We start from the raw sequence: 26,384 nt of genomic DNA on the forward strand, positions 1-26,384 counted from the left end.
GTTGGGTGGAGCTGTTTTAAAAAAGAGGGTCAGAGAAGATGGCACTGAGGGTGGCACCTGAGGGAGGGAGAACTGGAGCCATGCAGATCCCTGGGGGAACAGCGTCCCCGGCAGAGGGAACTCCCAGTGCAAAAGCGGGTGGGGAACCCAATGCAGAGGCCAGTGTGGCCACAGCAGAGTGGGTGAGGGGGTGAGCGGAGGGTGTGAGGACAGAGGGGTGACGGGGGCAGATCATCTGGGGCCTCGTGGGCCTGAGACAGAGCCACGGAGAGCTGCAAGCAGAGGTGGGTGTGATCTGATGCAGGATCACTTGAGGTCAGGAGTTTGAGACCAGCCTGGCCAACATGGTAAAACCCTGTCTCTGCTTTGGTTGTGTGTGGGGAATGGACCCCAGGGACCAGGAGGGAGCAGGGAGTCCAAGGAGTCTGCAGGAAATGAGTGCAGACAGGACCAGGGTGGGGGTTTGGGGGTGGCAGAAGTATAGAGAGTCTAGATTGAGCCGGCCACTGTGGCTCATACCTTTAATCCCAGCACTTTGAGACCAAGGCAGGTGGATCACCTGAGGTCAGAAGTTTAAGACCACCCTGGCCAACATGGTGAAACCCTGTTTCTACTAAAAATACAAAAATTAGCCGGGTGTGGTGGTGTGCGCCTGTAATCTCAGCTACTTGGGAGGCTGAAGCAGGAGAATCACTTGAATCCAGAAGTTGCCATGAGCTGAGATCACACCACCATACTCCAACCTGGGCAACAGGGTCAAAACTCCTTCTCAAAAAAAAAAAAAAAAAAAAAAAGAGTCTAGATCAATTTGGAAGGCAAACAGGATTTCTAGATACTCAGATGTGGAGCATGAGCAAAAGAGGAGTCAACATCCATCCGAAGGCTTTCAATGTCATTTAATCCCAAGGCAGCCTCGCAGAGTATTACCATTCTTGGATCACAGATGAAGAAACAGAGGTTCAGAGAGGGTTGCTGACTTGCCCATGGTCACACAGGAAGTGGCACAGCTGGAATTTGAACCAGTTTCTGTTTGACCCCAGTGTCCGACCTCTGCCCTCTGTGGAGGTTGCCAGCTCCCGGCATGTCCACAGCCTCACCCAGCCGGGGACAGAGCATGCCAGGCCTACACAGGGCACCAGCTCAGTCGGTGGCCACGGCACTCCATGACTGTCCAGCCTGTGACCTCCTGGTCGTGGCCTGGCCCGCCGTGGCATTCTCTCAGTGCTCATCACCTGTGTTTCATAACCGTGTTTCCCCACCTGCCTGCGAGCTCCCAGAGGGCATGGCTGTAGCTGATTCATTGCTGCTCCCGGCATTGCCCAGCCGGAGCCTGGCATGTGGTGGCCTTTATTAAGGCAATAGATATTTATTACGAATCTATCTTGTGCTGGGCAATGCTGGGACGCAGCTCTGGGCCCCCATCCTTCTGAGGTCAAAGTCCAGTGGGAGAGTCAGAGAGACCCATCTCCAGACAGTGATGGCCTGGAGTAGGAAGGACTGGAATGCAGGGAGCCCAGTCCCCACCCCATCCCAAGAAGGGACCTGGGAGGATGTGGCAGAGGTGTTGAATTCACGGTCACCACCCTCACAAACTTAGCCTTGAGGGTGTAGACAGATAATGAGCAAGTCTGTTTTTTCTTTTGTTGAGACAGAGTCTCGCTCTGTCACCCAGGCTGGAGTGCAGTGGCGCGATCATGGCTCACTGCAGCCTCAACCTCCTGGGCTCCAGCCATCCTCCCGCCTCAGCCTCCTGAGCAGCTGGGAATACAGGCACACACCACCATGCCCAGCTAATTTTTTTTTTTTTTTTTTTTTGAGACAGAGTCTTGCTCTGTCACCAGACCGCAGTGCAGTGGCATGATCTCGGCTCACTGCAACCTCCATCTCCCAGGTTCCAAACGATTCCCCTGCCTCAGCCTCCTGAGTAGCTGGGACTACAGGCACCCACCACCATGCCTGGCTAATTATTTGGATGTCAGTAGAGACGGGATTTCACCATGTTGGCCAGGATGGTCTCCGTCTCTTGACCTCGTGATCCACTCACCTCGGCCTCCCAAAGTGCTGGGATTACAGGCATGAGCCACCGTGCCCGGCCATCCAGTTAATTTTTGTATTTTTGATACAGACGGGGTTTTGCCATGTTGCCCAGGCTGGTCTCAAACTCTGGCTCAAGTGATACACCTGCCTCAGCCTCCCAAAGTGCTGGGATTACAGGTGTGTTACTGTACCCAGCCTGGCAGCCACATTTCTGTCTCAGAGGCTTTGTACTGGCTGTTCCTCTGCCTGAAATGCTCTTTCCCCAGATGTTTCCCTCTCAGTGAGATCCCCCTGAAAATTGCAACTGCTCCCTCACCGTCCCTGCATTTTCTGAGCATGAATCGCTATTTAACCAACTCATTTATCATGTATTTTTTCCAACTCTGTTTAGAATGTCAGACCTGTGAGGGCAGAGATCTCTGTCTCATTCACGCCTGTCTCCCCAGCACTGAGAACAGAGCCTGGGACATAGTAGATACTCAATAAATTATGATTCAATAAATAAGGGAAAGAAAGGAAGGAAAGAGGGAAGGAACTGGCAAGTCTGTGGGCTCTTGCAGATTGTCATCTGTCCTAGCTGGGAGGCAGGAGTGTTAGCACGTCTCTTCTTCCCGGATAAGACGATGCCAGCCTGGGAAACTGAGGCACGAAGGGACCCTGGGTCACACTCCTTGAGCCATGAAGCAGGAGCCAGCTTCAGACCAACTCTCCCTGTGGGGCTCAGAAGAAAAAGCCCCCGACGCCACCTCCTGGTGAGTAGTGTCACGATGGTTGTGCCCACTTTGCTGATGGAAGGCTGGCGATGCCCTTGCGGGGTGGGCAGGAAAGGAGGCAGCCCAGGGGCACCCCCAGCAGACATGCAAAATCCGTGGAGCCACAGTTTAAGGCTCTTGATTCCAGAAGCCCTACGGGCACCTCGCTCCATCAGTGCTATGCAGGAGGGTGGGGCCATGCCAGCAGAGGCCCGCCCTGTGTCACTCTGTGCCGGCTCCCTCCACAGCCAGCCAGGACTCCCACCTCTCTAGGAGGGGACAGCTGCCACAGCTCCATAGGGCTGCATGCACCCTACATGGGGCCTCTGGAGAGCAGGGGAGTCAGGACCCATCCAACTCCCCACCCAGGCCTGATCAGTGTCTGGTCACAGCAGCCAAGGTGGCAAAACAGGCTTCTGGAGGAGAGCGGCTCCCATCCCTAGAGGTATGTCCTCCGGCCAAACAGGGGTCTCACCACCCAGACATCATCTACGATCTTCCCATCCTGTGAGGGACAAAAATAGGAACAGTAGTTAGAGCTGAAAGCCTGAACTCCGGGGCCAGACGGCCTGGGTTCCAATCCCACCTCTGCCCTCTGATGGACTGTGCAACCCTGAGCAAGGTGCTAGTTATCTCTGGGTCTCAGTTTTCCTCATCGGAAAACTGGTGGGAGAGCAAGAGTAGCCACATCACTGATGTTGTGGGAGTTAAATGAGATGGTATTTGTAAACGGAGCCCAGCATATGGAAAGGGCTGTGTGAGTGTAGGATATTTTTAGGGCACAAACTCGGGAGTCAGACAGACCTTGCTTTATATTCCAGCACATTCTCTCTCTCTCTCTCTCTCTCTCTCTCTCTCTCTCTCTCTCTCTCTGAGACAAAGTCTTGCTCTGTCACCCAGACTGGAGTGCAGTGGCTCGATCTCGGCTCACTGTAACCTTCGCCTCTCAGGTTCAAGCCATTCTCCTGCCCCAGCCTCCTGAGTAGCTGGGAATACAGGCTCACACCACCATGCCTGGTTAATTTTTGTATATTTAGTAGACACGGGGTTTTTCCATGTTAGCTAGGCTGGTCTCAAACTCCTGACCTCAAGTGATCCACCCACCTCGGCCTCCCAAAGTGCTAGGATTACAGACGTGAGCCACCACGCCCAGCCTTCACATCCACTCTCAAGCATGTGGCTGGACTCTCTGAGCATAACTTCCATGTTCTATGCAATGCGCAAGGTAATAGATGCCCAGGGTGATGGCGAGAATCGACTGAGACCACACATACACAGCATGTGGCCGCTGCCTGTGCCACTCAATCAATGGTAGTTATCAGACTCCAGCTCCGCTGTCCTCCAGCTGTGTGACCCTGGGAAAATTACTTCCCCTCTCTGAGTCTCAGTTCCCTCGCCTATAAAATGAAAAGAAAATCCACTCCTGTGGGATTATTTTGGTGTATAAAGAGCTGTTGGTGCCGGACGCGGTGGCTCACACCTGTAATCCCAGCACTTTGGAAGGCTGAGGCAGCAGATCACCTGAGGTCAGGAGTTCAAGACCAGCCTGGCCAACATGGCGAAATTCTCTCTCTACTAAAAATAGAAAAAATTAGCCAGGTGTGGTGGCACATGCCTGTAGTCCCAGCTACTCTGGAGGCTGAGGCAGGAGAATTGCTTGAACCTGGGAAGTGGAGGTTGCAGTGAGCTGAGATCACGCCACTGTACTCTAGCCTGGGTGACAGAGTGAGACTCCATCTCAAAAATAACTTAATTAATTAAATAAAGTGCTACTAAATATAGAACATCTAGGCAGTGCCTGGTATGAGTAGGTGCTCAATAAATCATAAATATTTTTATTATTTTAAAACTACAATGGCAAAAATAAAGAAAGATGAGCCATTATTATTTGGGTCTACCTAACTGTAAGCCACCCCTTTTACACACCCCACTTACTGTGTACCCCCGCCTGTGTCCCACCCCCACCTTTATCTTCCCTTGCCTCACAATGGTAAATACCTACAGAATTTACCAAGTTCCACACTGTTCTAAGCATTTTATATGTAATAAGTCATTCAACCCCCATATAGTCCTGTGAGATGGAAACTATGATCATCCCCTCTCACAGATGGGAAAACTGAGGCTCAAAGAAGTTAGATAAGTGGCTCAAGGTCATTCAGCTGCCAGGTAGCAGGAGCACATTTCTAGCTCTACAGTCCACATTTGTTGTTTTGAGTTAGGGTCTCACTCTGTTTCCCAGGCTGGAGCACAGAGGTGTGATTATAGCTCACTGCAACCTCTAACTCCTGGACTCAAGTGATCCTCCTGCCTCAGCCTCCCAACTAGCTGGTACTGTAGACATCTGCCACCACACTTGACTTAATTTTTATTTTTTATTTATTTTTTTGAGACAGAGTCTCACTCTGTCACGCAGGCTGGAGTACAGTGGTGCCATCTCGGCTCACTGCAACCTCCACTTCCCAGATTTAAGTGATTCTCCTGCCTTAGCCTCCCGTGTAGTTGGGATTACAGACACCTGTCACCATGCCCAGCTAATTTTTGTAATTTTCACCATGTTGGTCAAGCTGGTCTCTAACTCCTGACCTCAAGTGATCCACCCTCCTCAGCTTCCCAAAGGGCTGGGATTTCAGGTGTGAATCAGTGCACTTGGCTTAATTTTTGTATTTTTTGTAGAAACTAGGTCTCATCATGTTGCCCAGGCTGGTCTTGAACTCCTGGACTCAAGCCATCCTCGTGCTACTGCACCTGGCCGTGTTTTTAACAACTCACTTGCCTGGCTGGGCCTGGCTACACAGTAGGGTGACTTGGGCCTGCCCCTCACCGACCTGGTCGTCCGACACCTGCTGGACGTGGATGTGGGTCCCGTTGAGGATGTGCAGCCGCGTGTACCCGTACTCCTTCACACGCACGGCACTCCAGGGCCTTGGGAAGACAGCAAAGGGCGTCAGCCGCTCCTCACAGCCCTAGGGAGGAGAACTGGTCAGACCCACGGCAGGTGGGGCCTGCCAGCCCAAGATCCTGCTGCCCTCAAGGAAGACAGTCAAGATTTGGCCACCAGAGGCCGGGTGTGGTGGCTCACTCCTGTAATCCCAGCACTTTCGGAAGCTGAGGAGGGCAGATCGCTTGAGGTCAGGAGTCAGAGACCAGCTTGGCCAACATGATAAAACCCCTTCTCTACTAAAAATACAAAAATTAGCCTGATGTGGTGGTACACGGTGTCATCTCAGCTGCTTGGGAGGCTGAAGCAGGACAATCCCTTGTAGCCCGGAGGCGGAGTTTGCAGTGAGCCGAGATCATGCCATTGCACTACAGCCTGGGAGACAGAGCGAGACTGTCTCAAACAAAACCAAAAACAGAAAGACCTTGCCACAATAATGCCCACAATTGAACACTCTGCCCCAGCTAGGCTTCTCTTGCTCCAGGTCTCTGACTTCTAGAAAAGTACATGGCTGTAGGCCAGGCTCGGTGGCTCACGCCAGTAATCCCGGCATTTTGGGAGGCTGAGGTGGGCGAATCACCTGAGGTCAGGAGTTTGAGACCAGCCTGACCGACATGGAGAAACCCTGTCTCTACTAAAAATACAAAATTAGCTGTGTGTGGTGCCACATGCCTGTAATCCCAGCTAATTGGGAAGCTGAGGCAGGAGAATCACTTGAACCTGGGAGGCAGAGGTTGCAGTGAGCGGAGATCGTGCCATTGCACTCCAGCCTGGGCAACAAGAGCGAAACTCCTTCTCATCAAAAAAAGAAAAGAAAAGAAAAAGTACATGGCTGTATAAGGCTGCCCACTATAGCATTACAATAAAAACTCTGAACCAGAAGCCATCTCCACACTCATCAGGGAGTCAGTTAAACACATTATAGCATAGCCATCACAAAGCAGGGAAGCAGGGCGACACGGAAAGATGGCCAAGATGTGTGTGAAGGGGAAAAAGCAATTTAGGGACAGAGAAATCACTGGGTCTGAAGCTGGCTGCATGGTAGAACCTCCAAGAAAGTGTTTTAAAACACCAGTGTCTGGGGAAACAGAATGCTTGTGCTTGCAGCAGAAAAGCCAGGCACGAGGAGCAGAAAGGTTGTTGGAGTGAGGAAAATCACCGTTTTGCACCCAGTGTCGTAATTCCAGACTGAAGCAAGGTTCATGAATGGATCATAAAACTAGGAGGGAAAGTTTGAGGCATAATAGGATGTTTGCATAATCTCAAAGTATCTCTCCAGGAGATGCTTGTTAATTACAAAGGAAAAAAGAGAATCACTTTATAGTGGAGAGGGCTGGCGGACATCTCCCTAACCAAGTGATCAAAGTGAACATCATCAGTAATTGGACCAATCCATATCATACTTTCAGCTGAGAAATCAGAGGCTCAAAGAGGTTAAAAAGACATCGTGCAGCTGGTGCGGGATTGGTGGCTCACGCCTGCAATCCCAGCCCTTTGGAAAGCCGAGGCGGGCAGATTGCTCGAGTCCAGGAGTTCAAGACCATCTCCTGGTCAACATGATGAAACCCCGTCTCTACTAAAAATACAAAAATTAGCTGGGCATGGTGGCACGTGCCTGTACTCCCAGCTACTCGGGAGGCTGAGGCAGGAGAATTGCTCGAACCCAGGAGGCGGAGGTTGCGGGAAGCTGAGATCATGCCATTGCCTGGTTAACAAGAGCAAAACTCCATCTCAAAATAAATAAATAAATCATAAGTGTACTAATAACTTTGTTAAGCCCTATTCTGTGTAGCTGTTAGACACGGCATGCTTACAGGCACGTAGTACATTCTGTGTCCTTGTGCTTAAGATATCTGTGCTGGAAGTTCTCACAGCATGTCCCAGCTCTCTATTGCTTTTACCTGTTTGGAAAAGTTTTAAGTTGTTAGCCAATCAGGTTTTAGTTTAGATTGTGAGGTCTGGCCCCAGGCAACAGAGACCAGACACAGCAGTAAGGACGACCCCAAATGCATAAGGAGTAAATGTGTGTGTATTCCCTTTCTTGGTATTCTCCTGGCATGATGGCTGAGAGTACCTTTCCTGCAATACAGGAAGTAAAAACTGCGTTGCTGAAAGATCCTTTGCCTCAGTGCTAATTTTTCTTTGCTGCACGGAGCATCTATTTCCAACACCAGTGGACATGCTGCTAGGAGTTCCCGGCCTTAGGGCTGAGGGTGAAGTGATATGCACTGTGTAAAGCACCCAGCACTCTGGCTGGAACAAAGCCAGCCCTCGATAGGTAGGAAGAGAGAGAGAGAGAAGCCAAAGGCACCCCTCCCCCTGCTCACGGCAGATCCTGTGATGATGTGGACAGGTCCCCGAGGGTTGGTGTAGGGCATCTCTCGGCTACCGTTAAATACCTGTGGAGGGGAACAGCGTTAAGTGGCGGGCAGTCACGCTGGACCATGCCGGGGGCGTCAACCACACGGACCCCAGGCGCGTGGGTGCTCAGCCCTTCACGAGCCTCACCTGGTAGTTGTAAATTGGCCACAGTCTTTCGTAGGAGTGCTCATGAGCCCACAGCTGCAAGTCCACCCCTGGGACAGAGCAAGCGAGGATCAGACCTCTGAGGCGGGGAGAGGCGGGGTGTGGGGCGTGGGTCCCGAGGGTGGCTCACCGTGTTTGTAGAAAAGATCCTCCAACCCGTACAGCTTGCCTCGGAGGCCTTTGCGGACCTGGGCAGGGTGAATGAGCAGGTGAGGGTGACGCAGACCCACACCCGCCTGGATCTCGGCCCCTCCCCGATGCCTCCCGGAGGCCTCCCCGGCAGGGCCGGCACCTTGCTCTCGTGCCGCGTGCAGTCGTCCAGATCTGCGTTGGAGCAGTACATGGGCCGGTGCCCCATGGTGATGATCCAGGGCCGGGCTGCCCGGTTCCTGTTGGCTTTCTAGGGAGAAGGGCTCAGAGTGAGGGGCTGGGGGGTCGGGGGTGGAGGTGGAGGTGGGGCCGGCCGGGGAACTAGCGGGGACCTCCAGCCAGCTTACCTGGAGGTCGCTCTCCAGCCAGCGAAACTGCCTCTGTACCAGGTGGCGGCCATAATGGAGAAAGAAATAGACCTCGGTGGAGAAGGAGATGATGTGGGCGGGACCCAGATCCCAGCTGGGGGAGGCAAAGGGCAGGGGTTAGGGCCGGGGTGCCGCTGCATCTCCCACCCTTCAGGGCAGAGGGCCAGTCCCCCGGCACCCCCACATTACCTGTACCACAGGCCCTCATTATCCCCCGGCATGCTGAAGCGAGCCTTGTAGTTAGAGAAGTTGCTACAATAAAGGAAGTACAAGGGACGGAGGTGAGGGACTGAATTTCATAGCCCTGCTCCTATACCCCACCCCGCCCCCGTCAGGCCCTAAGTCTGGCTTCCAGCCCACCCCCACCTCCTCTTGCTACCACCATTGAGATGTTGTAGCAAGAGAGAGTCAGGGGAGACACTAAGAAGAACAGGACCATTTTCATTGGTCCAGCCCTCATCCACCGCCATGGCCCTCGGTCCTCACTAGCGTTCTTCGTGATTCCCAGGGCATGTCATGTACGGCAGGCTGGCAGCCACGGGTTCAATGAGCCGCATGAACCTATCCCCGACACGGGCGTTGTCCTGATCCATGTTGTAGGCAAAATCTCCTGGGGGGGGGGGGGGCAGAAGGATGATGAGGACCCAGACCGGTCTCTGCTTTCATTGGAATTGAAAGAGCCAGGTACGGTGGCTCACGCCTGTTAATCCCAGCACCTTGGGAGGCCGAGGCAGGAGTATCACTTGAGCCCGGGAATTCAACTCGCAGACTCCCAAAGGGATTATAGGTGTGAGCCACTGTGCCTGGCCAAGAGGTTTTGTTTTGTTTTGTTTTGTTTTGTTTTAGATGGAGTCTCCCTCTGCCACCCAGGCTGGAGTGCAGTGGTATCATCTTGGCTCACTGCAATCTCCAGGGTTCAAGCGATTCTCCTGCCTCAGCCACCCAAGTAGCTGGGATTACAGATACTGCCTGGCTAATTTTTGTATTTTTAGCCAGGCTGGTCTCAAACCTCTGACCTCAAGTGATCCACCCACCCCGGCCTCCTAAAGTGCTGGAATTACAGTCATGAGCCACCGCACCCGGCCCAAGATGAGTAGTATTATTCACATTTCAGATGGGGAAACTGAGGCCCCAGGTCACACAGCTGGCTAGTGAAGATTTAGAAATAAAAACCTGGGAAGCCTGATTCCAGAGTCTGCACTTTGAAGCATACAATTCTCAATCCCCATTACCCATCTCCCTCTTAAATAACAACAGCAATAATAATAATAACCAGCACAAGGACACCGAAGTGCACCCGCACCCTGCCGGGCAACGGGAACTCATGTAGTCATCACAACAGTCCTGCGAACTTGGAACCAGCTTTTTCTCTGTTCAAAATACACAGGGAAAACCCTGCTCCTGGCAAGAGCGCCGGAATTAAGATTTTAACCTGGGCAGGCTGGTTGACCACCGACACCGTCTCCGCCAGTCCCATCCCCTGTCCCTTCAGAGACACACTGGCCCCAGCCCTGTCCCCTCCATGGTCCTGGCTCTACCCCTAATCCGCGATCCCCCCACCAACCCTCCATGCACCTCCCACCCATCCTCCACTATCCTTCCACGACTCCCCCACCAACCCTCCACGCGGCCCCCACCATCCCTCTGCAGGCCCCTGCGGATGCAGATGCCTCACCCACGTGGAGAATGGCATCATACATGCCCTGCTGGGTGTCCCTGCGCAGCCGCGGTAAGGCCTTCGGGTTGTCAGCCCCCAGATCCCCAAACACAGCCAGACGGGGGCTCCAGTGGGCCCCATTCTTGAGGGCCCTGAAGCGGAACCGACGGCTCCAGCCCTGGTCACTGCCACAACGATAAACTGAAGGGAGAAGAAAAAGTTGCAGTCAGCTGGGTCCCCCAGGACCCTCCCTCCAACCCCCATCCTTCCTCGACTGGTGGAGGGTTGGAGATGGGGGGGACTAGTGGGGGCTGGCCCATGCCCCTTCAGTCTGCCTTCCTGGCACCTTCCATTTTCCTCCTGGGATCTCATGCAATAGGCTTGCAGATAGGCAGAGCAGTTACCAGCCCAGCCTGAGCCACCAGCCAGCGGTAGCTTCTAGTCCATATCCCACTCCTCTTCCCATCAACAGCTCGGCCTGGGGCCCCTCTCACCGTACTGAACCCCCGGCAGCAGCTTGCGCAGCGTGACTCGGTGTATGTAGAGCTTCCTCCGGAGGATACCCCCGTCTACAAAGGGGACGAAGGTGCCCTGGGCGCGGAGGGGCAGGGGCCCTGACGGCTGCAACCCGAATTGCACTTCAGAGCGGGTTGGGACCCATGTGGTCCAGGTGACAGTCATGGAGCCTGGCTCACCTGGGGAGAAAGGGACAGAGGGTGGCAGGGGAGTGAGGCCTGGGGAGGGTGGGTGGGAGGGACGTGCAGAAAAAGCGAGGGTCGTTGACAGTAACTGCCGTTGAACAGTTAGTAGTCAAGGACACAGGTTCTGGAACTGCCCAAGTTCAATCCCAGCTCTGCCTTTTCTTTCCTTTTTTTTTTTTTTTTTTTTTGAGACGGAGTTTCGCTCTTGTTACCCAGGCTGGAGTGCAATGGCGCGATCTCGGCTCACCGCAACCTCCGCCTCCTGGGTTCAGGCAATTCTCCTGCCTCAGCCTCCTGAGTAGCTGGGATTACAGGCACGCGCCACCATGTCCAGCTCATTTTTTGTATTTTTAGTAGAGACGGGGTTTCACCACATTGACCAGGATGGTCTCGATCTCTTGACCTCGTGATCCACCCGCCTCGGCCTACCAAAGTGCTGGGATTACAGGCTTGAGCCACCGCGCCCGGCCCTCTTTTTTTTTTTTTTTTTTTGAGACAGAGTTTCGCTCTTGTTGCCCAGGCTGGAGTGCAGTGGCGTGATCTTGGCTCACTGCGACCTCTACCTCCGGGCTTCAAGTAATTCCCCTGCCTCAGCCTCCTGAGTAGCTGGGATTACAGATGCCCGCCACCAGGTCCGGCTAATTTTTGTATTTTTAGTAGAGATGGGGCTTCACCACGTTGGTCAGGCTGGCCTTGAACTCCTGACCTCATGATCCACCCACCTTGGCCTCCTAAAGTGCTGGGATTACAGGCGTGAGCCACTGCACCCAGCCTTGTGTGTGTGTGTGTGTGTGTGTGTGTGTGTGTGTGTGTGTGTGACAGGGTCTTACTTCGTCACCGAGGGTGGAGTGCAATGGTGCAATCTCAGTTCACTGCAACCTCTGCCTCCCGGGTTCAAGCAATTCTCCTGCTTTCAGCCTCCCCAGTAGCTGGGATTACAGGTGCCACATCTAGCTAATTTTTGCATTTTTAGTAGAGACAGAGTTTTGTCATGTTGGCTCAGGTGATCCACCCACCTTGGCCTCCCAAAGTGCTGGGATTACAGGTGTGATCCACTGCACCCAGCCCCAGCTCAGCTGAGCTTTCCTGGGGCATATCACTTCACCTCTCTGAGCCTCAGTTTTCCTGTCTGCAAAATGGAAGAATAACAGTCTCTGCCCTGTACGGTTGTTATGAGGCTTAGATGAACAAATAGAAGTAAAGCACGTGAACCAGGGCCTAGTACACTTAGGGTTATGTGGAGGAATGAGTATTATTAATATAATTATTTACGGTGTGCAGGCCTTGTGCCAACTATGGCACACACGATATCATTTAAGGGTTGCCAGCTTGGGAGACAAGGGCCACCTGTACGACAGCAAGGAGTTGCAGAGCAGGTGGCCAGCTGGAGACCCGCCCTATCTCAAAGGGGCAGCCATCACTCACATCTGGCAGTAGCCGCCAAGCAAGCAGGGAATGAGTCCAGTACCAGCAAAACCATTGACTTTTTTTTTTTTTTTTTTTTTTTTGGGGATAGGGTCTCACTCTGTTGCCCAGGCAGTGGTGCCACCATAGCTCACTGCAGCCTTGACCTCCTGGGCTCAAGCCATCTTCCCGCCTCAGCCTCCCAAGTGGCTGGAACCACAGGCACATGCCGCCATACCCAGCTAAATTTTTTTTTTTTTTTTTTTTTTTTGAGGTGGAGTCTTGCTCTGTTGCCCAAGCTTGAGTGCAGTAGTGCAATCTTGGCTCACTGCCACCTCTGTGAGATGATCTGGCTCTGTGTCCCTACCCAAATCTCATCTTGAATTGTACTCCCATAATTCCCACGTGTTGTGGGAGGGACCAGTGGGAGATCATTTGAACATGGGGGCGGTTTCCCCCATACCGTTCTCATGGTAGTGAGTAAGTCTCGTGAGATCTGGTGGGTTTATCAGGGGTTTCCATGTTTGTTTCTTTGATTATATATATATATATATATTTTTTTTTGAGACGGAGTTTCGCTCTTGTTACCCAGGCTGGAGTGCAATGGCGTGATCTCGGCTCACCGCAACCTCCGCCTCCTGGGCTCAGGCAATTCTCCTGCCTCAGCCTCCTGAGTAGCTGGGATTACAGGCACGTGCCACCATGCCCAGCTAATTTTTTTTGTATTTTTAGTAGAGACGGAGTTTCACCATGTTGACCAGGATGGTCTTGATCTCTTGACCTCGTGATCCACCCGCCTCGGCCTCCCAAAGTGAGGGATTACAGGCTTGAGCCACCGCGCCCGGCCTCCATGTTTGTTTCTTTCTCATTTTCTCTTGCCACCACCATGTAAGAAATGCCTTTCACTTCACCGGCTGGGCACAGTGGCTCATGCCTGTAATCCCAGCACTTTGGGAGGCCAAGGTGAGTGGATCATCTCAGGTCAGGAGTTCGAGACCAGCCTGGCCAACATGGTGAAACCCTGTATCTACTAAAAACACAAAAATTAGCCAAGCATGGTGGCGGGTGCCTGTAATTCCAGCCACTCAGGAGGCTGAGGCAGGAGAATCACTTGAACCTGGGAGGTGGAGGCTGCAGTGAGCTGAGACCATGACATTGCACTCCAGCCTGGGTGACAGAGCAAGACTCCATCTCAAAAAATAAAGAAAAATAAAGTACTTAATCTTCCTAAGTCTCAGTTTCCTCATCTGTAAAATAGGGAGAATAAAAAATTTATTAAAGAAAAAAAGAAATGCCTTTCACCAGCTAGGCGTGGTGGCTCATGCCTGTAACTCCAGCATTTTAGGAGGCCAAGGTGGGTGGATCACAAGGTCAGGAGAGTGAAACCATTTTGGCCAACACGGTGAAACCCCATCTCTACTAAAAAGACAAAAATTAGCTGGGAGTGGTGGCACATGCGTATAGTCCCAGTTACTTGGGAATCTGAGGCAGGAGAATTACTTGAACCTGGGAGGCAGAGGTTGTAATGAGCCAGGATGGTGCCACTGCACTCCAGCCTGGCAACAGAGCAAGTCTCTGTCAAAAAAAAAAAAAAAAAAGAGAGAGAGAAAGAAGAAGGAAAGAGAGAGAGAGAGAGAGAGAAGAAAAGAAAGAAAAAGAAACGCCTTTCCCCTCCCGCCATGATTCTGAGGCCTCCCCAGCCACGTGGAACTGTTAAGTCTAATTAAACCTCTTTCTTCCCAGTCTCGTGTATGTCTTTGTCAGCAGCGTGAAAATGGACTAATACAGCAAATTGGTACCAGTAGAGTGGGGCATTGCTGAAAAGATACCTGAAAATGTGGAAGCGACTTTGGAACTGGGTAACAGGCAGAGAGGTTGGAACAGTTTGGAGGGCTCAGAAGAAGACAGGAAAATGTGGGAAATTTTGGAACTTCCTAGAGACTTGTTGAATGGCTTTGACAAAAATACTGATAATGATATGGACAGTAAAATCCAGGCAGAGGTGGTCTCAGGTGGAGATGAGGAACTTGTTGGGAACTGGAGCAAAGGTGACCCTCATATTTTAGCAGAGACTGGCACGATTTTGCCCCTGCCCTAGAGATTTGTGGAACTTTGAGCTTGAGAGAGATGTTTTAGGGTATCTGGCAGAAGAAATTTCTAAGCAGCAAAGCATTCAAGATGTGCTGTTAAAGGCATTCTTTTTTTTTTTTTTCTTTTTTTTCTTTTTCTTTTCTTTTTTTTTTTTTTTTTGAGACAGTCTCACTCTGTTGCCCAGGCTGGGATGCAGTGGTGCAGTCTTGGCTCACTGCAACCTCTGCCTCCCAGATTCAAGCGATTCTTCTGTCTCAGCCTTCTGTGTAGCTGGGATACAGGCATGTGTCACCACGCCCGGCAAATCTTTGTATTTTTAGTAGAGACGGGGTTTCTCCATGTCGGCTGGTCTTGAACTCCTGACCTCAGGTGATCCGCCCACCTCAGCCTCCCAAAGTGCTGGGATTACAGGTGTGAGCTACGACTCCTGGCCTGAAGGCATTCAGTTTTAAAAGGGAAGCAGTACACAGAAGTTCAGGAAATTTGCAGCCTGACTATGGGATAGAAAATAAAATCCCATTTTCTGAGAAGAAATTGAAGCTGGCTGCAGATATTTGCATAAGTAACGAGGAGCTGAATTTTTGTTGTTGTTGTTTTTTTTTGTTTTTGTTGTTGTTGTTGTTTGAGACGGAGTTTCGCTCTTGTTACCCAGGCTGGAGTGCAATGGCGCAATCTCGGCTCACCGCAACCTCCGCCTCCTGGGTTCAGGCAATTCTCCTGCCTCCGCCTCCTGAGTAGCTGGGATTACAGGCACGCGCCACCATGCCCAGCTAATTTTTTTTGGTATTTTTAGTCGAGACGGGGTTTCACCATGTTGACCAGGATGGTCTCCATCTCTTGACCTCGTGATTCACCTGCCTCAGCCTCCCAAGTGCTGGGATTATAGGTGTGAGCCACCGCGCCCAGCCCATGAGGAGCTGAATGTTAATCCCCAAGACAATAGGGAAAACATCTTCAGGGCATGTCAGAGACCTTTGCAGCTACCCCTCCCATCACCAACCTGGAGGTCTAGGAAGCAAAAATGGTTTCGTGGGTAGGGCTCATGGTCCCTGTGCTGTGTACAGTCTAGGGACTTGGTGCTCTGCATCCTAGCTGCTCCAGCCATGGCTGAAAGGGGCCGACATAGAGCTTGGGCCATGGCTTCAGAGGGTGCAAGTCCCAAGCCTTGGCAGCTCCCATGTGGTTTTGAGCCTGTAGGTGTAGGAATGTCAGGAATTGGGGTTTAGGAACCTCTGCCTAGTTTTCAGAAGATGTATGGAAACTCCTGGATGCCCAGGCAGAAGTGTGCTGCAGGGGCAGGGCCCTCTGCTAGGTCAGCGCAGCAGGGAAATGTGGGGTCACAGCCCCCACAAAGTGTCCCTACTGGGGCACCACCTATTGGAGCTGTGACAAGAGGGCCACCATCCTTCAGACCCCCAGAAAGGTAGATCCACTGACACGTTGCACTGTGCTCCCGGAAAAGCTGCAGACACTCCATGCCAGCCTGTGGAAGCAGCCAGGAGGGAGGCTGTACCCTGCAAAGTCACAGGGGCTGTGCTGCCCAAGACCATGGGAACCCACCTCTTGCATCAGCGTGACCTGGATGTGAGACCTGAGGTCAAAGGAAATCATCCCGAAGCTTTACAATGTGACTGCCCTGCTGGATTTTGGACTTGTATGGGTCCTGTAACCCCTTTGTTCTGGCCAATTTCTCCCATTGGGCGTAGTATTTACCCAATAACTGTACCCCCATTGTATCTAGGAAATCACTAACCTGCTTTTGATTTTACAGGCTCATAGGTGGAAGGGACTTGCCTTCAGATGAGGCTTTGGACTGTGCACTTTTGGGTTAATGCTGAAGTGAGTTCCGACTTTGGGGGACTGTTGAGAAGGCATGATTGGTTTTGAAATGTGAGGACATAAGATTTGGAGGAGCCAGGGGCGGAACGATATGGTTTGACTCTGTTCTCACCCAAATCTCATCTTGAATTATATTTCCATAATTCCCATGAGTTGTAGGAGGGACCTGGAGGGAGATCATTTGAATCATGGGGGTGGTTTCCCTCATACTGTTCTCTTGGTAGGGAACAAGTCTCACGAGATCTGACGGTTTTATGAGGAGTTTCCGCTTCTGCTGCTTCCTCATTTTCTCTTGCCTCCACCACGTAAGAAGTGCCTTTCACCTCCTGCCATGATCCTGAGGCTTCCCCAGCCATGTGGAACTGTAAGTCCAACTAAATCTTTTTCTTCCCAGTCTCAGGTATGTCTATATCAACAGCATGAAAACGAATTAATACACCCCACCTCCTGGGTTCAAGTGATCCTCCCACCTTAACCTCCTGAGTATCTGGGACCACAGGCATGCACCAGTATGCCCAGCTCATTTTTAATTTTTTGTTTCTTAGAGGTGGGATCTTACTGTGTTGCCCAGGCTGGTCTTGAACTCCTGGGCTTGAGTGATCTGCCCTCCTCAGCCTCCCAAAGTGCTGAGCATGTCCTGACTTTTCTATTGACTTCTAGAACACATCTTTACACAGTGGTTTTAATATCCCAGGAGCATATATAGATAGATAGGAAAATCCATATTTTAAAGGGATAGTTTCAAATTCTTTTTTTTTTTTCTTTTTTTCTTTCTTTCTTTTTTTTTTTTTTTTTTTTTTTGAGACGGAGTTTCGCTCTTGTTACCCAGGCTGGAGTGCAATGGCGTGATCTCGGCTCACCGCAACCTCCGCCTCCTGGGTTCAGGCAATTCTCCTGCCTCAGCCTCCTGAGTAGCTGGGATTACAGGCACGTGCCACCATGCCCAGCTAATTTTTTTGTATTTTTAGTAGAGACGGGGTTTCACCATGTTGACCAGGATGGTCTCGATCCCTTGACCTCGTGATCCACCCACCTCGGACCTCCCAAAGTGCTGGGATTATAGGCTTGAGCCACCGCGCCCGGCTCAAATTCTTAAATGTTAGCACCCAAGTCAAGGTTTTAAAAATGCCGTGTGGTGTAGTGTAACGTTAAGAGTTCTTCCTCCAGCCATACAAAAATGCATGTGCCCAGGGTTATTTATTGCAGTATGCTTTGTAATTGCAAAATATGGGAGACAACCTGAATGCCCATATTTAGGAGAGCGACTGAATAACATCCACACAATGTTGTAAAAAAGAACGAGGACAAGCTCCAAGAACTGCTATGAAATGCTTCCAGGACATATTGTTAAACCAAAAATAGCAAAGTGCAGAAGAGTGTAGTCACTGCTCTTAATGTAAGGGGATATAAGAAAAGACGCAGGTGTCTCTGCTCATTTGTACAAAAGAAATCCAGATAGCATACACCAGGTACTAAAGAGATGAATTACTGGCCAGGTACGGTGGCTCACACTTGTAATCCCAGCACTTTGGATGGTCAAGGTGGGTGGGTGAAACCCCAACTCTAAAAAAAGCACACAAATTAGCTGAGCATGATTGGCGGGCACCTGTAATCCCAGCTACTTGGGCTGAGGCAGAAAAATTGTTTGAACCTAGGAGGTGGAGGTTGCAGTGAGCCAAGATCGTGCCACTGCACTCCAGCCTGGGCCACAGAATAAGACTCCATCTCTAAACAAATAAATAAATAAGAGAAGAGAGGAAAATGAGGTAGAAAAAAAGAGGCCAGACGTGGTGGCTCACACCTATATTCCCAGCACTTTGGGAGGCCGAGGTGGGTAGATTGCTTTGAGGCCAGGAGTTACAGACAAGCCTGGCCAACATGGTGAAATCTTCTCTACTAAAAATGCAAAAATCAGCTGAGTAAGGAGTTCAAGACCAGCCTGGTCAACATGGCAAAACCCCGTCTCTACTAAAAATACAAAAATTAGCCGGACGTGGTGGCTCGTGCCTATAATTCCAGCTACTCAGAATAATCACTTGAAACTGGGAGGCGGAGGTTGCAGTGAGCAGAGATTGTGCCACTGACTGCACACTGGCCTGGGTGACAGAGCAAGAATCCTTCCCCAAAAAAAGACAAGAAGAAAGGAAGAAGGAAGGAAGGAAGGAGAAAGAAAGGAGGGAGGGAGGGAAGGAAGGGAGGGAGAGAAGGAAGGAAGGAAGGAAGGAGGGAAAGGGGAATGGGAATAGAGTAGTAGGGATGAGGAAACAGACACCTCTCTGAGTCAGGCATTTGTGTAATTTTGACTCCTGGAACTATAGACGTGTTTCACATTTCCCTCACACACCCGCAAAATAAACAAATAAAACTATCAGGGTGCGGAGGGAACCCAATATGGAACAGAAACACTAATAAGTGGACATCACCAGATTTAAAAAATGAATAACATAACCACACGGAAGCGGGTGACGAAGAAAAATAACTCCAAGAAGCAGGGTCCTAACTGGGCAGTATTATAAGGCAAAGGACAAAAAGGTCTGTGCATAAAGGCTGTCACCTTGGCAGTGGTGCTTCTCACAGCCACACCTGTAAACGATTCTGAAACGGCTTTTTTTTTTTTTTTTTCTGTTACAGAGTTTCACTCTTGTTGCCAAAGCTGGAGTGTAATAGCATGATTTCAGCTCATTGCAACCTCTGCCTCCTGGGTTCAAGTGACTCTCCTGTCTCAGCCTCTAAAGTAGCTGGGATTACAGGCATCTGTGGCTAAATTTTTGTATTTTTAGTAGAGACAGGGTTTTATCATATTGGCCAAGCTGATCTCGAACTCCTAACCTCAGGTGATTCGCTTGCCCCAGCCTCCCAAAGTGCTGAGATTACAGGCGTGAGTCACCACACCTGGCCAGAACTGCTTTATGTATACACTAGGATTGAACAAATAAGTATATTACAGACAATCAGAGCCAAATTTCTGAGTGTTAGAGAAAGAAGTTACAAAAAGGAAAGATGAGGCTAAAATAAACCCACAGTGCTGGACTGAAATCAAGGCTATCAGAATGATCTCATGGTAATTAATTAATTTTTTTTTTTTTTTTTTTGAGTTGGAGTCTTGCTCTATCACCCAGGCTGGAGGGCAGTGGTGTGATCTCAGGTCACTGCAACCTCTGCCTCTCAGGTTCAAGTGACTCTTCTGCCCCAGCCTCCTGAGTAGCTGGAATTACAGGTGCACACCACCACACCTGGCTAATTTTTTGTATTTTTAGTAGAGATGGGGTTTTACTATGTTGGTCAGGCTGGTCTCGAACTCCTGACCTCAAGTGATCCACCCACCTCAGCCTCCCAAAATGCTGTAATTACAGTGTGAGCCTCCATGCCCAGCCAGGTACTTAATTTTTATACAGATTCAAACATAAATGTGTGAATATGCAGCTTCATATACACGCATGTATTGCCTCGCTGTGTCTGTTGAGAGGAACTAGAAGCAATGACACCCCAGTGGCAATAAGCACACCTAGCACTCAGATCTCAGCTTCTAAATACCCACTCTGCAATCAAAAGAAACTGGAGGGCTGAGCACAGTGTCTCACACCTGTAATCCCAGCACTTTGGGAGGCCAAGGCAGTGGATCACAAAGTCAGGAGTTCGAGACCAGCCTGACCAACATGGTGAAACCCCATCTCTACTAAAAACACAAAAATTAGCCAGGCGTGGTGGTGGATGCCTGAAATCCCAGCTACTCAGGAGATTGAGGCAGGAGAATCACTTGAAAACCCAGGAGGCGGAGGTTACAGCGAGCCGAGATTGCACCACTGCACTCCAGCTTGGGTGACAGGAGTGAAACTCCAGCTCAAAAAAAAAAAAAAAAAAAAAAAAAAAAAAGCAGAAGGAGGGAATTAGAAAATTAGAAAATCACCATTAGGCAAACACCACGCTAATAATTGTTGCCGATAAGATACACTGATGGATGCTAAAATTAGTGGGCAAACATTGAGGAGAGACAGGATTTGCATTGTCTTGAGCCATCTCCCTCAAGATATTCACTAATTACAAAGAAAGAATAATTACTTTATAGTGAAGAAACCCAGCAGGCACCTCCTTGATCAAACAATCAGGGTCAACATCAATAAGTCACAGCAGTAAGTCACAGCCACACCCTGATCCTTCGTATCATGCATCAAGAACCACACAACATCACATGTATGACAGTCTTGCCCAAAACACATAACTTAATTCCAGTAGGGAGAAAATATCAGACAAACCCCAGATGAGAGATACTGTACAAAATAGCTGATCAGTACTCAGCAATACCAAGAGGGTGAAAGATAAGGGGAGACTGAGAAACTGATGGATGGGCAGAGACTAGGGAGGCAGAACCGCTAAGTGCAATGTGAGATCCTGGATCAGATTCTGGAAGGGAAAACGGACAGTAGTAGAAAAACGGGTGAAATCCAAATGAGAGCTGTAGTTTAGTTAACAGTATTGTACCAATCTTGATTTCTCGATTTTAATCATTGTACCGTGATTAAGTAAAATGTTAACATTGGGGAAACTGAGTGAGGGGAGGCAGGAACTCTAATATTTTGGAATGTTTCTGCTAAATCTAAAGGTAGTACAAAATTAAAAAGTGTTTGTTTTTGAGATAGAGTTTCGCTCTTGTTGCCCAGGCTGGAGTGCAATGCCACAATCTCGGCTCACTGCAACCTCCGCCTTCCAGATTCTCTTGCCTCAGCCTCCTGAGTAGCTGGGGTTACAGGTACCCACTACCATGCCCAGCTAATTTTTATATTTTTCAGTAGAGATGGGGTTTTGCCATGTTGGCCAGGCTGGTCTTGAACACCTGACCTCAGGTGCCTGTTTTAGGCCGGGCGCAGTGGCTCATGCCTGTAATCCCAGCACTTTGGGAGGCCAAGGCAGGCGGATCACCTGAGGTCAGGTGTTCAAGACCAGCCTGGCCAACGTGGTGAAACCCCATCTCTACTGAAAAATACAAAAATTAGGGACTGGGCACAGTGGCTTATGCCTGTAATCCCAGCACTTTGGGAGACCGAGGCTGATGGATCACTTGAGGTCAGGAGTTCAAGACCAGCCTAGTCAACATTGTCAGCCTCTCTACTAAAAACACAAAAATTACCTGGGTATGATGGCATGCACCTGTAGTTCCAGCTACTTGAGAGGCTGAGGCAGGAGAATTACTGGAACCCAGGAGGCAGAGGTTGCAGTGAGCTAAGATCATGCCACTGCACTCCAGCCTGGGCAACAGAGTGAGACTCTGAATTAATAAAAAAAGAAAAAAGAAAAAGTACAAAAATCAGCCAGGTGTTGGTGGCAGGTGCCTATAATCCCAGCTACTCAGGAGGCTGAGGCAGGAGAATCCCTTGAACTCGAGAGGCGGAGGTTGCAATGAGCCAAGATTGTACCACTGCACTCCAGCCTGAGTGACAGAGTGAGACTCTGTCTCAAAACAATCAAACAAACAAACGAACAAACCCAAAAAGATCATGGGCTCCTGAGCCAGCCTGCTGGCATTGATTCCCAGGCTATGTGATCTGGGGTCAGACTCTTGCCCTGCTGTGAGCCTCAGTTTACTGTCTTGTCAAATGGGAGTACCAATGGTACCTACGGCTTAAGGTTGATATCAGATGAACCGAGTTATCCAAGTTATCCATCTAAAGCACTTATAAGCATATGTTTGCCATTATAAGCATATATTGTCATATTAGGACTATGAGATGGGTTTTTACTGCCTTTACCATTTTTACAGATGCCTCCAGGCAAAGTGCTTTGTTCAAGGTGGCTAGGCCGGCAAATGCCAACCCAGTTCATTTGCCACATTGCAGTAACCTATAAGGAAGTGTTTCTGCTGGGCATGGTAACTCGTGCCTGTAATCCCAGCACTTTGGGATGCTGAGGTAGGAGGATCACTTGAGCCCAGGAGTTTGAGACCAGCCTGGACAACATACCGAGACCTTGTCTCTACAAAAAATAAAAAGAATTAGCTATGTCGAAATATCCTGCTTATACCACCAAAAAAAAATAAATAAATAAATAAATAAAAATAATTAGTTAGGCATGGCAGTGCACATCTGTAGCCCCAGCTACTCAGGTGGCTGAGGCAGGAGGATCACTTATGCCCAGAAGTTAGAGGCTGCAGTAAACTGTGATTGCACCATCGCATTCCAGTGTGGGCTACAGAGTGAGACCCCCATCTAAAAAAAAAAAAAAAAAAAAAAAAAAAGGCCGGGCTCCGTGGCTCACGCCTGTAATACCAGCACTTTAGGAGGCCAAGGCAGGCAGGTCACAAACTTAAAATATAAAATATCAGCTGGGCGTGGTAGCATGTGTCTATAATTCCAGCTACTTGGGAGGCTGAGGCAGAAGAATCGCTTAAACCAAGGAGGCAGAAGTTGCAGTGAGCCGAGATCACACCACTGCACTGCAGCCTGGCAGCAGAGCAAGACTGTCTCAAAAAATTAAAAAGAAACTAGCTTCTCTGAAGGTGTAAAAGACATGAAAAACAAAGAAAGATAAGGAATGACCGAGGAACTGTCACAGACAGAAAAGACCAGGACTAGAGCCGGACACGGTGGCTCACTCCTGGAATCCCAGCACTTTGGGAGGCTGAGGCGAGTGGATTACTTGAGGTCAGGAGTTTGAGACCAACCTGGCCAACATGGTAAAACCCTATCTGTACTAAAAATACAAAAATCAGCCGGGTGTGGTGATATACGCCTCTAATCCCAGCTACTGGGGAGGCTGAGGCAGGAGAATCACTTGAACTCAGGAGGCGAAGTTTGCAGTGAGCCGAGATCGTGCCATTGCACTCCAGCCTGGGCAATAGAGTAAGACTCCATCTCAAAAAGAAAAATAAATTAACTGGGGATGGTGTCATGCACCTGTGGTCCCAGCCATTTGAGAGACTGAGGTGGGAGGATCGCATGAGCCCTGGGAGCTGAGGCTGCAGTAAGTCATGTCTGTCCCACTACACTCCGGTGCCAAAGTCTGACACAGCCAAACCCTGTCTCAAAAACCAAACAGCTTTTCTCCCTGTTTCAACCACATGTCCGTGCAAGAACAGTTTCTTCACAGGCAACATCCAAAACAACAAAACACAACAGACTGAAATGAAAACACATCTGAGGAGAATCCAGGTGTCAGTTATAAACCAGATACTAAAGAATTTCGTATATACACCATGGAATATTACACAGCCATCAAAAACTATGAGTTCGTGTCCTTTGTAGGGACATGGATGAACCTGGAAACTATCATTCTCAGCAAACTGACACAAGAGCAGACAATCAAACACTGCATGTTCTCACTCATAGGAGGGTGATAAACAATGAGAACACATGGACACAGGGAGGGGAGCATTACACACTGGGGTTCGTTGGGGGGAAATGGGGGAGGGGCGGGGGATGGGGAGGTGGGAAGAGATAGCATGGGGAGAAATGACAGATACCATGTTGGTCAGGCTGGTCTCAAACTCCTGACCTTGTGATCCGCCCACCTCAGCCTCCCAGAGTGCTGGGATTACAGGAGTGAGCCACCACCCCCGATCGACAATAAAAGATTTTAAATGCCTCAGTTTTAATACCTAATATAGTAAATATTAGTAAATATAGTACATATAGTAAAATATAGTAAATATTGCTAGCTATAATGCACATAAACTAAAGATCTTTAAGATTCTCCATAAATTTTAGCAGTGTAAAACAGTCCTGAGATTAAAGATGTATGGAAATTGCTGCTACATGCCAAGCTCAGTTCTGTCTCCCCCACCTTTATTTTTTTGAGACAGGATCTCACTCTGTCACCCAGGTTGGAGGGTAGTGGCATGATCTTGGCTCACTGCAACCTTTGCCTGCTGGGCTCAAGTGATCCTCCTGCCTCAGCCCCCAAGTAGCTGGGACTAGAGGCACGAGCCACCATGCCCAGCTAATTTTTATATTTTTTTCGTAGAGATGGGGTTTCGCTATGTTACCCAGGCCGGTCTTGAACTCCTGAGGTCAAGCGATCCACCCACCTTGGCGTCCCAAAGTGGTGGGATTACAGGCATGTACCATGTACCACTGTGCTCCGCCTCCTCCATTTTTTTTTTTTTTTTTTTTTTTTTTTTTTTTTTTTTGAGACGGAGTTTCGCTCTTATTACCCAGGCTGGAGTGCAATGGCGTGATCTCGGCTCACCGCAACCTCCGCCTCCTGGGTTCAGGCAATTCTCCTGCCTCAACCTCCTGAGTAGCTGGGATTACAGGCACGCGCCACCATGCCCAGCTAATTTTTTGTATTTTTAGTAGAGACGGGGTTTCACCATGTTGACCAGGATGGTCTCGATCTCTTGACCTCGTGATCCACCCGCCTCGGCCTCCCAAAGTGCTGGGATTACAGGCTTGAGCCACCGCGCCCGGCCCATTTTTTTTTTTTTTTTTTTTAAAGACAGGGTCTCTCTCTGTTGCCCAGACTGGAGTATAGTGGCCAGTCATGGCTCACTGTAGCCTTGAACTCCTGGTCTCAAGCAATCCTCCTACCTCAGTCTCCCGAGTAGCTGGGACTACAGCTGCATGCCACGACACCTGGCTAAGATTTTTTTCTTTTTTTCTAAGAGGCAGAGGTCTCACTGTGTTTCCTAGGCTGGTCTCAAATTCCCGGCCTCAAGTGATCCTCCTGCCTCAGCCTCCCAAACTGCTAGAACTACAGGGGTGAGCCACCACACACAGCCTCAGTTCTACCTGTTTACAGGTAGCAACTCATTACACCTCACAGTGAGGTTGTACTAATATATATATATATATATATATATATATATATATATATTTTTTTTTTTTTTTTTTTTTGAGACAGAGTCTCCCTCTGTCACCAGGTGCCAGACTGGAGTGCAGTGGCGCAATCTCAGCTCACTGCAACCTCCACCTCCCTAGTTCAAGCAATTCTCCTGCCTCAGCTTCCCAGATAGCTGGGACTACAGGCATATGCCACCACACCCAGCTAATTTTTTGTATTTTTAGTAGAGATGGGGTTTCACCATGTTGGCCAGGATGGTCTCGATCTCTTGATCTTGTGATCTGCCCGCCTCAGCCTCCCAAAGTGCTGGGATTACAGGCTTGAGTCACTGCGCCCAGCCGAGGTTGTACCAATATTACCCCATTATCCGTATGAGGAGGCTGAGGCCAGAGAGGTTAAGCCACTTTTCCAAGATCACACAGCAGCTACATAGCAAAGCTGGGATTCTAACCCACATGGTCTGAGTGCCAAGGGTCCAGAGTCCAAGCTCTCACTCCACAGTGCAAGGATCCTAATCAAAGATCAGGAGGCAGCCAGTCTGGTGGGGAAGAGGAGAAGAGGGACGGAGAAGGGACTGGGTAACCCAGTCCTGTCATCACTCATCTACTAGTTCTTTCCACAACTGGCTGTAAGACCTACCATGAACAAATGAATGTGCCAGGTCCTGGAGACATGACAGGGACGCAATCAATGAACAAGGACAGCAGCAGCCCGCTTTGGAGAGGGGAGAGCCCTTACTGTGGGCTGAGCGCGGTGATCATTCCCCGCACTTCCAGATGTAACACGGCCTGTATGCCCCAGTTCACAGAGGCGGATGACCAAGGCTCAGGAGGAACGAGCCACCTGCCTAGGGGCCCACAGTGTGGGATTTCCGAGACCTTCACAGCAGAGCAGCGCTGGGCCTTGCTGGGAGAGGCGTAGAGAGGGGTCAGGGACACTTACCTGGATAAGACAGATGGACTTGCTCTGGGGCAGCGCTGGAGGCCCTCCGGGACCCCTGGACTCCCAAGGAGCATAGCAGGAGCAGACAGCAGCAGGACCACCAGCCAGGAAGGGAGTGCATGGTGGTGGGGTGGTGACAGCAGACAGGGGAAAGCAGGGGGCACTGAGGAGATCAGCTCCCCACAGGTACAGCAGAAAGGGCAGGGA

The 26,384-nt window shown here is 50.0% G+C and overlaps 1 protein-coding gene and 1 long non-coding RNA gene across 2 annotated transcripts; one reads left to right on the forward strand and one right to left on the reverse strand.

The window, feature by feature from the left end:
- Window positions 1–885: 885 nt before the first annotated feature.
- Window positions 886–26,298, reverse strand: ACP7 (acid phosphatase 7, tartrate resistant (putative)). Its single transcript, XM_003943126.4, has 12 exons — window positions 26,178–26,298; window positions 10,923–11,123; window positions 10,447–10,629; window positions 9,258–9,381; window positions 8,961–9,023; window positions 8,751–8,865; window positions 8,546–8,653; window positions 8,384–8,441; window positions 8,236–8,303; window positions 8,055–8,126; window positions 5,615–5,752; window positions 886–3,294 (listed from the first exon to the last, which is right to left on the reverse strand). The coding sequence occupies exons 1-12, from the start codon at window positions 26,296–26,298 to the stop codon at window positions 3,229–3,231; spliced, it is 1,317 nt and encodes a 438-aa protein (XP_003943175.1). The 3' UTR covers window positions 886–3,228.
- On the forward strand, window positions 16,641–20,366 carry LOC141581271 (uncharacterized). The gene is made up of 2 exons (XR_012513838.1): window positions 16,641–16,827; window positions 19,095–20,366. It is a non-coding gene; the product is annotated as an uncharacterized LOC141581271 (long non-coding RNA).
- Window positions 26,299–26,384: the final 86 nt, after the last annotated feature.

Source organism: Saimiri boliviensis, chromosome 14 (genome assembly GCF_048565385.1).
Source record: "Saimiri boliviensis isolate mSaiBol1 chromosome 14, mSaiBol1.pri, whole genome shotgun sequence".
NCBI classification, from domain to species: domain Eukaryota; kingdom Metazoa; phylum Chordata; class Mammalia; order Primates; family Cebidae; genus Saimiri; species Saimiri boliviensis.

Excerpts from the sequence above, each read along its gene's own strand:
- ACP7 (XM_003943126.4), bottom strand. The coding sequence starts at position 26,298 with ATGCACTCCCTTCCTGGCTGGTGGTCCTGCTGCTGTCTGCTCCTGCTA. Across the intron at positions 9,382-10,446 it reads TGATGCCATTCTCCACGTGG|GAGATTTTGCCTACAACATG; the intron begins GTGAGGCATCTG and ends CCCCCCCCCCAG. Across the intron at positions 8,866-8,960 it reads AATGAGGGCCTGTGGTACAG|CTGGGATCTGGGTCCCGCCC; the intron begins GTAATGTGGGGG and ends TGCCTCCCCCAG.